This window comes from Homalodisca vitripennis, chromosome 5 (assembly GCF_021130785.1).
Source record: "Homalodisca vitripennis isolate AUS2020 chromosome 5, UT_GWSS_2.1, whole genome shotgun sequence".
NCBI lineage: Eukaryota > Metazoa > Arthropoda > Insecta > Hemiptera > Cicadellidae > Homalodisca > Homalodisca vitripennis.
In genome coordinates, this window is record NC_060211.1 from 32368500 (window position 1) to 32384092 (window position 15593).

Genomic DNA, 15593 nt, shown 5'->3' on the forward strand with positions numbered 1-15593 from the left:
AAATCTACACAAAAGTTATAGAGCTGAATTCCCACACCCTGAATTCTCAATATGAAATACATAGGAAAATCACAAAGTTTACTGTCCTAAACTGAAACAATTAGTGATTAGTCAAGTTTAATTTTCCATAGATTTTTCTAAGCTATTCCTAAATCTTTTAGTAAATTTGGGTCAGACTGTTTAAATAAACAGTGACCCCGAAGGTGTGGATGGGCTGCGGTGGACAAAGGGTAACCAGAACTGGGTGTCGTGTGACTGTCACGCAGTCTGCCCTCAGACTGTCTGTCTAGACAGGGACAATACTGCGGATGACGTGACACTCAATGCGAGAGTGACGTTGGTGACACTTGCCACTAAGATGTTGTTGGATGAACACCTGGACCGTTGCACTCTCGGTGAGTTAATCAAAAGTAATGTTCAAACATTCTTACTTTCTGTAGTTATATTTCAAAATGAGTTTGTTTTAGACTATTTGAAGAAAAATTGTGTTTATGGGATGGTTATATTTTCAAATTTTGCTTATATAATCCATTTAAAAAGTATATTGGTGCTGAATATAATACAAAAAGTTAGCTATATTATTACACTAATACACATTTTACTATTATTGTATGCTTAAGAAACCACTTAATTTTGCAAATATTTCATTAGCCTACTAGTAAATAACTTGAAATTTTACCAATCTCTCGATTAAAGCTTAATTCTATAAATATTCAGTACTCTATATCTGGAAAGATATGTATGGATACCAAGGTGTGAATAAGGTGCAAACCGAATAGATATAATATAATTTATTTAAATTTTGAATTATTTAAAAATTAAATTATATATGTGGTTGTTTTATAGACAAAAATTATAATTATTGCTGTGTTACACCAAAGTTTTCAAACATCTTACCAAAACTATACACCTTACTAGTAAATTTTTACTGGAAGAATATGTACAAGCTGTTGTGAATATATTAGTTTTAATTCAAAAAGAATTTTGAATTACTAATTACCTGTGTATAATAATGTCATACAAGGCATGAAACTGAATCTATACTATCAATAAACTTATCTAGGAAAAGTACCAGTTCTGATTGATCTATTAAACACATAAATCTTAATCCAGGCACAAGTACCAACTAAAGAAAGCATTGTTTCTGTTATAATTACAGAGGCAAAGATTACCCACAATTAGATCCACATTTTAAAAAGGTGCCTCAAAAACAAAATCGTGGTTGACGAAGAATGTTATTACGAAGGCTATAAATGGAAATCAAAGGCATTTTTTGTTTTTTACAGAATATCGACATTATATTTGGATTTTCATATTGTATGGATGTGAGTTACAATCAACCATAAACCTTAAAATTATAAAAAGAAACTAACTGAAAATTAAAGAGATATTTACGAAGAAAAATAGCAGTTTTTGGGGGTAGGGTACGATAAGCGGACCTGGTTTTTTATATTGAAAAATGTAATCATCGATACCTAATATTCGCATCTCAAATCCTAGACTATCAATCGATAATAAAAGTATGTATAGTCCTCAATTACAATCATATGTTTTAAATTAAAATATGGATTTAATATTTACAGTGATGAAACAAATAACTATTATAAGCAATATTAGGAAAACTGAAGACGACCATATTTGCTCCTCTCACAGTTACAGTTGTTTCTTTCCCACAAATTTCACATAATGGATTTTTTGGTAGGAGTCCAACATGTTGAAGCCACGTAAAACATTTCTTATCATCTTTCAAAGAAACGTCGTGTAGTTTTCTAAAATTGACTGCCATTTTTAATAATCAAATGTTACTTATATGTAAATTTGAAATATTACCTTACGTGTATTATTTGAAAGTGTTTACAGCTGTTGATATAGATTATTTAAGTTATTTGTTCGAAATAATTAATCATTATTGATTGATTATATCGGTGGTTATGATTAAGTAATATCGTTTGCCAATTTCGATATAAAAAACCGGGTCCGCTTATCGTACCCTACCCGTTTTTGGTTGTAAATATTATACCCATGATTTGTTTTGCAAAATAGAAATGCAAAATCTAGTGAAGGAAACTTTTAGAACAGTGGAGTTCAGGTTTTAGATATTATTTGGCATGATTCTTCAACCCAATGAAACACATTTTTTGTTGTTGTAATAAGTAATTAGAAAAAATTGGGTTTTTGGGTAACCTAATTGGCAATTAAAAATGTAGGATTAAACAAATTAATAAACAAAGAAAGCATAATACATTAGTAAAAATAATGCAGATTGATGTAATGGAAGATTGGAAATAGGTAGACTGTGTTATCAAAATAAAATTGCTATAAACAATGTTGTTTGCACTTTCCAATAAGTTACTAACATACTGTGAAGTGGAAATTACGAACCTACATTATTTATACTTAAGTTCACATTAACATTATAGATTTAATTAATTATTGGGGATATATTTATAACAAAATATTATTTAATCATAGTTATTATTTAAGATTTGACCACACAGGGTATTAAATTAGGTTAATGTCTGAAAGTAAAAATAATTTTTCATTATAATGTGTAGTATATGCTGATAGTAGCTAATAGGTATGATTTGTGTTTGCTTCTCACTTTTACTAAATTTGACTAAAGTCCACTAAGATCCCAGAATGTTTAATATTCTCTAATTATTTGTTATGTTATATGCAAAACTTAACTAGAATATTTATTGCTGTTGAGTTGCAACAAAAACGTCTTTTAAAATCTTTTTGTAAATTGTATGTCTTTGTATTAAACAATGAGTTATACCTCGATAAACAAGGCTGTGCAATCATCATTAGTCATGTATTAAGAACTGATTGTTTGCAATAATAATGTTATCAACTTCCACGAATTCCACCGTTCAATCACCAGCAACAAAAGCAGAAGGAAGTAATCAAGCCACTTGACTATTGTTTTATCAGCTGTGTGACAAATCAGCTGATAGGACAAATTGTTAGTGGTGATATGTGACTAATAAGCATCGTCTGCCGCCCGAGTTGTGACTGTTACGTGATACTAGGCCCTGATTGTGATAACCAAACAACTTTGTTTATTCATTCAATTCAAAATTTTTTAAATTAATTAGTTAATACTTAGGTTTGTCTTCAACGAATGGCTTCTCCAATTTGTGAAAATGGTACGAGTTTTATTACAGCATAACACAGTTATAGTAACGTCAGCTTATTACTTAGAAGATATGATAATATTTAGCTCAAAACAACTTGCAATAATAAATATGTTTTTCTACAGACTATAGAAAATCTTTAATCATTCTGAAATAAAATTATACCTCTATAAAAAAGGAGGTTTTGTGTCTAGTAAAAATACAATTAAACAATAATAAGATATTGACCAACTCTTTGATTAAGAACGGAATCAGATGTAGCAGGAACCCAGCTAAATTTGATTGGAGACTTAAGGGCAGTCTGACATGAAAAAAAAATTTTTTTTGGGGAATTTTGGTTTTTTATTTATTAATATTCTTTAGAAATTTTTCTCTTTAAAATGGTATATAATATACCTTATTACTATAATATTAACCTTATATAAAAAAATATATATATAAAGGCTTGCAACTGTTGTTTGGCGTTGAGCACCACTCCTTATAGTAAACAACAATCTATAAAATAGATATTAATTGGTTTTGTTATGTTGGTACACTGTTTTGCTTTTAGTCTGGTTTTAGCTGATATCACACACTGTCAGCAATATGACAGATGTCATCTGTTGTTATTATTTTATGTTGGAGGTTATTGGTGAAGTTTTGAAATACTGTGTTTTGTGATTTGCAAGTTTTCCCTGTTGTTTTTTATTTGTAAAGGAGTTTATTGTAATTGAATGTAGATTAAAATGGTAATAAGAAGAGAGTAGGAACTAAGAAACTATGTTACAAGAAGAAGACTGTTGTTCGTAGCAAGAAAACAGTAGTAACTTCAGGTAATGAAGAGGATAGGCCTAGAACACCCAAAGTTGTTTCCACATCCAATGAGAAATTGAGCCCTAACCTAGCCTGCTATGATAATTCAAACTGATACCTTACAGTATGACATAGTAAACATTGTACAGCTAGAATCAGTTTTTGAAAGATGTTGCAGTGTGTAGGGTTTGTCATGGCAACCTATCATTTAGTCGAAAACCATTAGCAGGGCTCGCAGTACAAATTTCCGTCTCCTGTAGCTGTGGCATGACAAAAAGCTTTTGACAACTGTCCCAAAGCAACAGATATTAGGCCTAGGCCTATGAGGCACCAAGCAAAAGTTCACAATGCTACTATGACTTGAACCTAAGGTATAGTATACGGCTTGCGTGTAATAGGAAAGGGCTATACTGCTGCCCAAACTCTTTGCGGCATGATGAATTTACCCGCTCCGCCCAGCAAGTTCAATCAACATGAACAGTTTTTGTCCAGCCATGTAGAAAGTGTGTGTGAAAACTCTATGAAGAGAGCAGTGACAGAAGCAGTTATTGAAAATGGAAATTCTAATGACTTATGTGTTGCGGTTGACGGAAGCTGGCAAAAGCGAGGCCACACCTCGCTAAATGGCGTTGTCACAATTACTTCAGCAGATACGGGTAAAGTAATAGATATTTATTCAATGTCAAAATACTGTAACTGCCCTCAGAGAAACAAGCAACCAACACTTAGAAATATGCAAGGCAAATTATGTAGGGTAGCAGTGGAGGTATGGAAGCTGAAGGTGCGACTGCAATGTTCAAAAGATCCGAGACTAAATACGGTGTTCGCTATGTGGAGTACCTTGGAGATGGTGACTCCAATGGCTATGCAGCAGTTGTGGCAGAAGCACCATATGGCCCAGATGTGTCCATTCAGAAGTTGGAATGTGTAGGACACGTCCAGAAGAGGATGGGGACAAGAATAAGGGACTTTATCATGAAAAAAAAAGGCTTGAAGCTTTCTGACGGAAAATCTCTTTCTGGGAAAGGTAGGCTAACAGGGAAGGCGATCCAACAAATCCAAATATACTATGGACTAGCCATCCGTAGGAATACACACAGCGTGGAAGCCATGAGGCGAGCAGTTTGGGCGTTGTACTGTCATGTTCAGTCTACTAACGATACGCCTTTACATATTTTATGCCCAGACACCGAAGACACATGGTTGTAAGTATAACAAAGCCGCCAAAGAAAAAAAAAACTAAATAAGACCACAGCCAGCATTTTCCACCTCTCACCTGTTCTAATGAAAGCAATCAAACCTATTTTTAAATCTTTGTGCAGCCTAGAACTACTCAGAAAATGTCTCAAAGGAAAATCTCAAAATCCTAATGAGTCTATGAATAATGTCATTTGGGCTCGGCTCCCTAAACGCACCTTTGTTACACTAGGTGCTCTTAGGCTAGGTGTCTATGAGGCAGTCCTATCATTCAATGATGGGTACAGCTCCAAAGTGAAAGTTTTAGAGCACATTGGGCTAGAACCAGGACTGAATATGCGGTTAGCTTTAAAACGTCTCGACACCCAGCGGATTCGCAAAGCAGATAAAGCGGCTACCGACATTGAAAAAAAAATCAGGCAATCAAGGACTTTAGCCAAAAAGGAAGCTGGAGGATCTGTATCAAGAAGCAGAGAATCCAGACAACCCTTCCTACAGTGCAGCCATCATTAAACCAAGGTATGAGTCCAAAATATGCTACCTTCTTGCTTTTTCTTGATTTGCCGAAACTTGTTATTTTTTAAACTTTGGGGCCCTATAACTCAAAAACTACTAGGCCTACCCCAGTCAAATTTTTATACAGTATTCTACTTACTATTGCCTAGTTCCCCTCATGGGAATTTATAAATATCTCTTGTCAATGAGGCACAGTAAACATTTTTACTTATAAAAAAAGTTAGTTTTAAAAACAATAAATTATAAAAAAATTATAACTTTTTAATTTTTTTTTCAAATTTAAAAACCTCATGATAAGACCTAGATTATAAGCTATTTAATAAGTAAAATAAAAATCAGGACTCTATCTATAACCATTACAGAGATATAGGTTCCCAAGTTAACATTATGTTCTTATGGAGGTCGGACTGCCCTTAAGCTTATAACATAATTTCATGAGTTTGACCTGTATTTCATTGTTGTTATTAATTTGTGTAAGTTTTTAGGTGCCTGCATGAAGTTCATTACAAAATTAAAAGTTTTCTAGAGTACTGTTGGGACTTGATAATAATCCAAAAACCTAATATAAACCAAATCATTTTGTTAATCCCAGTTAAACACTAAAAAAACCTATATAACAAGTTGCCTCATAAAATAGAACTTGATTGAGTGGAGTATTTCAATAAAATTTAGAATGAAGGATTATTAGCTTCTTTAGGGTAGGGTACGATAAGCGGACCCGGTTTTTTATATCGAAATTGGCAAACGATATTACTTAATCATAAATACCGATATAACCAATCAATACTGATTAATTATTTTAAACAAATAACTTAAATAATCTATATCAACAGCTGTAAACACTTTCAAATAATACATGTAAGGTAATATATCAATTTTACATATAAGTAACATTTGATTATTAAAAATGGCGGGTAGGGTGCGATAAGCGGACCCGGTTTTTTATATCGAAGAATGTAATCATCAATACCTAATATTCGCATCTCAAATCCTAGACTATCAATCGATATAAAAGTATCTATAGTCCTCAATAACAATCACATGTTTTAAATTAAAATATGGATTTAATAATTTACAGTGATGAAACAAATTATTATAAGCAAACTTAGGAAAATTGAAGACGACCATATTTGCTCCTCTCACAGTTACAGTTGTTTCTTTCCCACAAATTTCAAATGATGGATTTTTCAGTATGAGTCTAACATGTTGAAGCCTCGTAAAACATGTCTTATCATCTTTCAAAGCAATGTCGTGTAGTTTTCTAAAATTGACTGCCCTTTTTAATAATCAAATGTTACTTATAGGTATGTAAAATTGAAATATTACCTTAAGTGTATTATTTGAAAGTGTTTACAGCTGTTGATATAGATTACTTAAGTTATTTGTTCAAAATAATTAATCAGTATCGATTGATCATATCGGTGGTTATGATTAAGTAATATCGTTTGCCAATTTCGATATAAAAAACCGGGTCCGCTTATCGTACCCTACCCAAAATGTCAGTCAATTTTAGAAAACTACACGACATTGCTTTGAAAGATGATAAGACATGTTTTACATGCTTCAACATGTTAGACTCGTACCGAAAAATCTATTATGTGAAATTGGTGGGAAAGAAACAACTGTAACTGTGAGAGGAGCAAATATGGTCGTCTTCAGTTTTCCTAATTTTGCTTATAATAATTTGTTTCATTACTGTATATATTAAATCCATATTTTAATTTAAAACATATGATTGTTATTGAAGACTATAGGCCTAGATACTTTTATATCGATTGATAGTCCAGGATTTGAGATGCGAATATTAGGTATCGATGATTACATTCTTTGATATAAAAAACCGGGTCCGCTTATCGTACTCTACCCCTTCTTTATCCTAGGCCTAAAGTTTCATCATAATTGGATAATTATAATGCAATCCAAATATAGCCTATAACTTTTATTGGATCTGTTTACTCTAATTGATAATAAAATAAACATGTTGATCAGATACATAGAATTGAGATATCGTAAAGAAATTCAAATTGAAACATTACAAAACATGTTTTATTTTGGTTGAATAATTTTAGTGGTAGATTTGTATGCATTTATTTAAACGTTCTAGTTGTCTTCATTCTGTTAATGAAACAAATGTTAGTGTGATATATAAACTTTAATTTGAAACTCCATCAAATCTGAATCGCAGGATAGTTTACTTCCATTATAGGTTTCTATTTTTAACAAGAATTTAACGTTTTAATACAAAATAAAAATAATTCTACACCTTAAATATTCTCTCTGACTTGAGATATCTAAACAAAACTTTGAATGAACAGTAATTTGCCACTTTTTTACAACTTTTTAATCCTGGTGAACAAAATAAATAGGCATTATGAACTGATGAGATAGTCTTACTTAAAATAATTATTGAGATATCTTAATGAAACTAGAAATTCTTTTACCACATAATTGTTAAGTGGTATATATTTCAGTGTTAAATTTGGGTTAAATAATACAAGGTTTTAGCTCAAAACCGTGTATCATGTTACTTCACCCTAGGCTCAAATAATTATTTGTTGGTATGGTATATAAAATTGCCATGCTCAGAAAAGGATTCAAAACCCCAAAAATTCATTCTGGAATTTGTTTATCCGAAGTTCCCGGGTATGTCATTATTGCTATAAATCCATTTTAAAACAGAAAGTTACTCAACTAAAACTTTTTAAAAATTGTTTGACCGATTACTACAGTATGAAAATCATTCTGTTTGGGTAGGGTACGATAAGCGGACCCGGTTTTTTATATCGAAGAATGTAACCATCGATACCTAATATTTGCATCTCAAATCCTAGACTATCAATCGATATAAAAGTATCTATAGTCCTCAATAACAATCATAAAAACTGAAGACGACTGTATTTGCTTCTCTCACAGTTATAGTTGTTTCTTTCCCACAAATTTCACATAATGGGTTTTTTCGGTACGAGTCCAACATGTTGAAGCCACGAAAAACATGTATTATCATATTTCAAAGCAATGTCGTGTAGTTTTCTAAAATTTACTGCCATTTTTAATAATCAAATGTTACTTATTGTAACATGTGTAAAATTTTAATATTACTTTACGTGTATTATTTGAAAGTGTTTATAGCTGTTGTTATAAATTATTTAAGTTAATTGTTCAAAATAATGAATTAGTATCGATTGATTATATCGATGCTTATGATATAATCATCGGTCTTGCATCAATATTGTTTGCCAATTTCGATATAAAAAACCGGGTCCACTTATCGTACCTTACCCTTCTGTTTGACTGGAAAATCACTTTCTTAAGTGTTACGGCAGTAAACTCGTCATAAGTGACTGCTGCTAGAAGCCGGTTTTTTCTAGCAGGCCCTGAAATATTGTTACGTTTTAACATTCTAAGGTCATAAATATCGAACAGTGACCCTTGTTGTAGGCACATACATATTTGCATGATGCCACTGGTACGTTTAAGATTTTGATATGGAAAAAAAGCAAGTTTTCAATGGCAGTCTACCTTATCAAAATTTTTTACTTTTTGTGATAGTCTTGATCATGTAATTCATGTAATTGAGCCCTTAGTGCACTTGTAATTAAATGACAACGTTGAGCATACATAACATATAAACTCACTATGCTACCAATAAAATTCATAAACAATTAGTGAAAAATAAACTTAAGTTTCACGCCCTTTAGCATAGCCTACAAATTAGTCCTGATTATTTAGTAACTTGAATTGACAGTTGTCACTCATCACTACATCTGAGATCTGAATTGCTGCAGTATGTATTTTTATTTCATTTAGTAACATTATGACAAGTTCATCATGTTTGGGGTGTCATTATACAATCTCTAGTCAAAATAAGTCGAGCTTTGTTGGGAAAAGTATAGTTTTTTGTAATGGCGGGAGCTCTTTGGTGCTCCTCTCCCTAATACATCCATTTCAATGGTCAAATACAGAGGCTTACTGACACCATTTGATGACAATTTGTCAATATAATTTCACACCACTTTTAATGTGTCTCAGACATCGGTTTTGACATAAAAAAATGAAAGTTTTGGATTTTCTGAATTCTTTAAGTTGAAATCTCTTTTGAGGTGCTATTGCTATGTGCAGAGTAGTAATATAAAGTGCAGGAAACACTAGTAACTGCATAGTCTGCAGCTTTTAGGATTCTCTTAGCATATCACTAAATCTGTATCAGACTCCGTACTCCACCTAAAGTGCATTGTATGACATTGGTTACATGGCCACTAAATATCAGACCTAAACCCAGCGTGACCAACAATTTTCACTATGTCCCTTATTATTAGTGAATCAATCAACGTCTATTGCCAGTAAATATTATTCTGTAACATTACCTATTATTCTGTATTATTATTATTCATTCACAATATCACACTCAAACATATAAAGAAACAAAAATTCATCCATCGTCATTCACAATTTAATTCATTCCCACTCTAGTCATTCTGTTGTTTCCAATCCAGAGGTCTCCAATCATATACTGAAAACTTATAAATCGTATTATAAAAAATTTGTGGGGTGCAAAAGACTATTTTCAGGCAGTGCTGGTAGTAGTTATACTTTGGTACTAAAAATAACTCTATTAAATTATATGTTATAAATAGTGTCAGTAATGCATTAAACAACAATGCGCTTAACCTACAGTGCTATCCATTCCTTCACTTTTCCAAAACAATATATTTAACCTGCCTATTCCTATTGCCCTTGTACATGCCAACTGTCATGGTTACTTCAACTTTCTAACAAAATTTCTTACCTCAGATGGAAAAACAAACAAAAGTACCTATATTCCAAAATATTACCTGTAATGAAGATTGATAAATGTGGCACACAGAAAGCTTCAAAACAAGAACATAGCCAGCGAGGGGATCCAAAGGGTCCGGATCTCCCCCAAATTTTCAATTTTTTTCAGTTACTTTTTTTAGTAAACAATTATTATTATTTAAATAATTCAGTATTACTGACATGTACTGCTCAACAAAGAAATGGGTCAAGAGCTTTTTATGGAACAAAATGGATCCTTACTCTCTGTCCACTACGAGAAAATATCAGTTTTCTGGACCCCCCCCCCCAAAATATTTTCCTTGGCTACGTTGCATTAAAACACTACATTAAGAAAACAAATTTCAAAATTTTCCTGGAAGAAAGACTTAGTTTTGGCTTATTATAATGTTGAGTATAAACTGATCTGTGGTCCAAATTTAGATTTCTGCTCAGGCAGGCTTTTTGTTGCTATATAAAAGGCCATGCATCATCAAAAGCTAAAATAATTGTTGTAAATATATTTTTTGTAATGATTATTATGTGACCCACGGGTACAAAGTGCAACTTTATAGCTAGGTCACTTATAAAATGCAAAGTGACTTCATAATAATGAATGAAAGTTGTGTAAAAGATGCATTATTCTCTGACAAATAAAAAGTTACAGATCTTTAATACTCTCGAAGTGAATGTGTTCTACGATATTTTTGAAATAGTGATTGAGAAGGAAAAATTATATAGGCCAGTGATGAAACGATAAATATAACTGGACAATAAAATGTAAATAGCGTGCACATTGTAAATATTCAAAATTATATAATAATAGGTTGCCCATCCAGGCAAAATTAAAAATACTAGTGTTTGAATATTTTAATCCCAAATCTATTTGTAATTTTGTAAAAGTGTTCCTGACATACCTACACGTTCCCATAATTTTGTTGGTGCAAGAAGTTAACACTAAACATCCAACTTTGTGGACACATAAAATCCACAGCCATTTGGAAATATAATGTAGCAATGGTGGATCATGATGCCCATTGAAGGTAACAATTTTATCCATCAGTGGGTTTTTGGAAAAATGTTAAGTGGGTGAGCAGATGCAAATGATTTGTACCGATCTCAATAACAGCATCAGTCCATCTGATTTAAAGTTATATTTATATTCTTCAAACCAAGATTTTTACTTTGTCATAATGTACTAGACATGTAACATGTGTTAGGGAAAGGCTTATGCTGCTTTCTATAAATTGAAATTCAAACAAATGAAAATCACAGTTTTCTTAGAGAAACACAAGGCAATGTCAAGTTATCCCATGACCTAGATGAAATGGGAATGTGAAGGAGACTCGGAAACCAAGTAACTGATACCCAAGTTTGGTTATATGGATCAGGATGTACTTTAGTGGGATAAAACTAAACCAGATTTTCTATAAACCTGTTAATTACAGAAGGTAAACTGCCCAATTATAGGCTACCTGTCATTGATGGTTTTGTTTTAATCTGTGCAATGAATACCATGTCAAGAAGGTGTGCCATTAGGTACTCTTCAAGGTCAATCAATATAACACGTTATATAATATAATAGTTTATTTTTGCAAGAAGTACCTATATTGATTGGTTTTTTGTAAGGCGTTTAAAGTAAAATGTTGATCAGAGCCATTTAAATGGTTTAGAAAACCTATACCTTAGCATTTTTGTGCTTGGGATGGTTAACATTGATTTAATTATGTATTATAGTTTTAATTTACCAAATCATTACTCTGAATTTGACACTAGTATTATTGTTTTCTTATAACTGATACTAATTTAACATTAAAATACAATAACAGATAGTTTTGTTCCCATAAAAATGTGTACCTCTACAGTAACACAGTTATTTACTCTTTAAATTTTATTTTATTTTTGTAATAAATTGGAGAATTTTAATGAGTAACTATATTGATACAGATTCATTCCATTGGTAGTGGAAAACTTTATATCTTCAGATTTGAAAAATGTACTTTTTTTCTCAGATAGTTAAAATAACCTAAACTGACTTGGTAATTTTGGCCAACAAAATGTCCAAGTGATTTGAATAAAATGAATTCAATTATTGATGAATTTTGATTTTATATGGTATGAAACCTTGTCTAAGCTACAATATAATAAATAAGTAACAATGACATTTTATATTTATATATATATATATATATATATATATATATATATATATATGTATGTATGTATGTGTGTGTGTATATAATATATATTTATATATATATATATATATATATACATACATACATACATACATACATACAATTACACTCAACAATTAAATATTTTTTAAAGCTTTGCCCGAAGTTGAAAACATTCATAAAGAGATTTATGTGAAATGTATTTTATATTATGTCTTGAAACGTTAATAAGAGTACATTATAATAATGAACAAAATGTATTTAATAACCCAAACAGGTTTTCTCTGCTGATTTAAAAAAGATAATATCCTTGTTTCCATAAAAGTGATTCTGACTTTTGTCATTGTTCTACTAATTATTTAAAGAATGCCAATTAAATTACACTATTTATTAGTTTTAGTTTAATTGATTTCAAAACCTTATCCAACTAGTTTGATCTGAGAGCTCAATACAGTGAAAGTTGATTATTGTGTAATGTGGGATCAATTATAAAACTACTGGATTTATTTGACCTTGCTGTTACCAGATATGTAGGTTTCCAACAAATGGATGGAGATATATTGTCAAAGCGTCTCTAAAACTTCCAGAATAGTTGGTTTGAAACCAGTTCCAGAACATGTAGATTAGTCACACCAATAACTTTCCCTATTTTTTCTAAGTAACCGGTTTCTTGACTTCCTGGTTGTCAGATTAGGAGCTCTATGCATTACGTGCATTTATTGAAGTGTTACATTACTTGATGTTCAAATTCAATTTCAAAATAAATTTCAATATTGTACAATAAGGTACGTGGAATGGCATCAATAAATTACATACATAAAATACTACATAGACAAATATTCTTCAATAGAAGGTAATGGTTTTAACAGTAAAAATGTTTCAAGTACTGCTTAAAAATCTATGGGAATTTTTTTATTTTCTAAAATTCTGGGAACAAAAGTATTAACAATCACACCCACATACTGTAATCAAAATGTGCAAAGATTACAGTAATGTAATGCATATGATTAAAGTCATGAGTTACACAAACAACTTTTTATTGAAAGGCTATTCAGATTATCATTTCACTGTGCATTTTATTCACTAATTAAATAATGTTATTCACTGGCAAAGTTCTCTGATAATAAAATAAACTTTAAAGAGTATGTGAGATTGTTATGTTACACATTTTTATAGAAACAAACTATTTGAATTGTATCCTTAATGTTAAATGGATATCAATCATGACAAAACAAAAACATCAGTGCTAACTTCAGAGTAACGATTTGGAAAATTAAAATTAAAATACAAATTTAAAAAATGTTTAAATATCCTAAGCACAAACACACCAAGGTAAAGGTTTGCTAAATATTTAAACACATTTCATAAATTTTTCTTCTTAAACACCCTGTACAAAGTAATCAATAAAGGTACACAATTTATTTTCAGCAGTCTTAACAATAATTTTATATTGATTGACCTTGAAAAAGTTTCAGGTACTACTGTTTTTATTGCCAAACATCAAATATATTTTGGTATAATTATATGGATCTTTACCTTGCAATTGAAACTGACTTTTGTGTTCCAAGTAAGGATTATTACTTTGAGAGTTTATATTAAACATGTTGAGTGTATCGAAAATTAATTACAGCCAGGTTGAGAGTATTAAATTAAATCTCTACTTAATACGTTTGGAATAGTGTCCATTGAAGAAATTTTATTTTATTTTTTTAAGATAAAGTTTTTTATAACATTGAAGGTTGTCCTATTATTTAGATTGTAGTAAAGCCTTGCCGTAAATGTTAGTCTGCTTAACAGATTTCCTAATTTAAATGGGCTTTCAGAAAGATAACTGTATCTATGGCATTTAAAGTATATTAAAGGCTAAGTTGTTGGTGTCAAAACACTTGTTTGGAGGGAAAGTATCAGGAATTTTGATCTAGCCCTGTTAGATTGAGATGAAGGGAGACACAGGAAGCATAGACCAATCCACGCATAATGTTCGGGAAGCAGCCTTTTCTGATTTCAGGAATTTGTAGTAGCCGATAACAATATAAGCACATACTAATGGATAGACAATTAATAATTATATAGATTTTACTCTTTTGTATGAGTTTCACAGGAAGCGAGAGGAATTAAAAAACCATTATATATTTATAATGATAGGCATAGGATAATAATAATTTTAAATGGATTTGTAACGGAAATAACAACTGATTGAAGTTAACATAAATAAAGAAATAAATAGTAATGATGTTAACTAAATAATAAGAACATTTACTTGTACACTCATAATATTGTTTAATTTCTAATTTTATACTGTAATAGCTAATTTGGGAATGACTTTCTGTAGCTATTGTGTAATAATAATAATATTATTTTAAATCACCTATATGACGATTTATTATAAACTATAGACTAAATGTTTTGTGAAATCTAACAAAATTGCAAACATTATCGTTGACTGAATATTATTTTATAGCTATACACACACTGGGGTAAGCAGTACAGGGGATGGTCACATTAACTGTAGGGTGAGTCGTAAGCCGGTCGTGTGCGTGGGCACGAGTGATCACAAGGTCAGTACAGTCACCTGATAGCAGTGACCCCATACTATCAGTCACTCTCTCGCACAATGACCACTCTCTATCCATTATATCCTACTGAAACTGACAAACGGTGAGTAATATTACTATTTGCATAAATTACTCAACTTTAAATTCACCCGGGTCTAACACTGATATGCATTTGATTCTGGGTATTGGTAGAATGTACAGTAACTTAACTGTCTTATATGATGAGTTTGTTAATTTAACGACATTGGTTAATTTGGGATCAGCTCAGATAGAGTAGGCAAAATTATAAATATTTTTTGCTCTAAATTCTCAGTAAGTGGTCAGTTTTATGTTTAACACACTGTCTGGGTTGATACACTCAGTTGTACCACCCTAGGCCTGTACCATGTAATTAGGTGTGTTGTTCGCACCAGTGAGTTTGCTAAAAA

At 31.2% G+C, this 15593-nt stretch overlaps 2 protein-coding genes across 5 annotated transcripts in view; one reads left to right on the forward strand and one right to left on the reverse strand.

Moving 5' to 3' along the window:
• The window catches only part of LOC124363406 (mucin-5AC-like), a 161313-nt gene that overhangs the window by 41207 nt on the left and 104513 nt on the right, over nt 1–15593 (reverse strand).
• Nucleotides 185–15593, forward strand: part of LOC124361955 (galactose mutarotase-like) — a 33188-nt gene continuing 17779 nt past the window's right edge. Inside the window, exons 1-2 of one of the 4 annotated variants that reach the window (XM_046816043.1) lie at nt 2982–3149; nt 15072–15268. Coding sequence is in view for 3 of the 4 variants with exons in the window: in XM_046816044.1 (XP_046672000.1) it covers nt 359–395 (37 nt within the window). In the remaining variant the exon portion in view is untranslated. Of the gene's footprint in view, nt 396–2970; nt 3150–15071; nt 15269–15593 lie in introns of those variants that run through there. The other 3 variants (XM_046816044.1, XM_046816041.1, XM_046816042.1) reach the window with 3 other exon arrangements.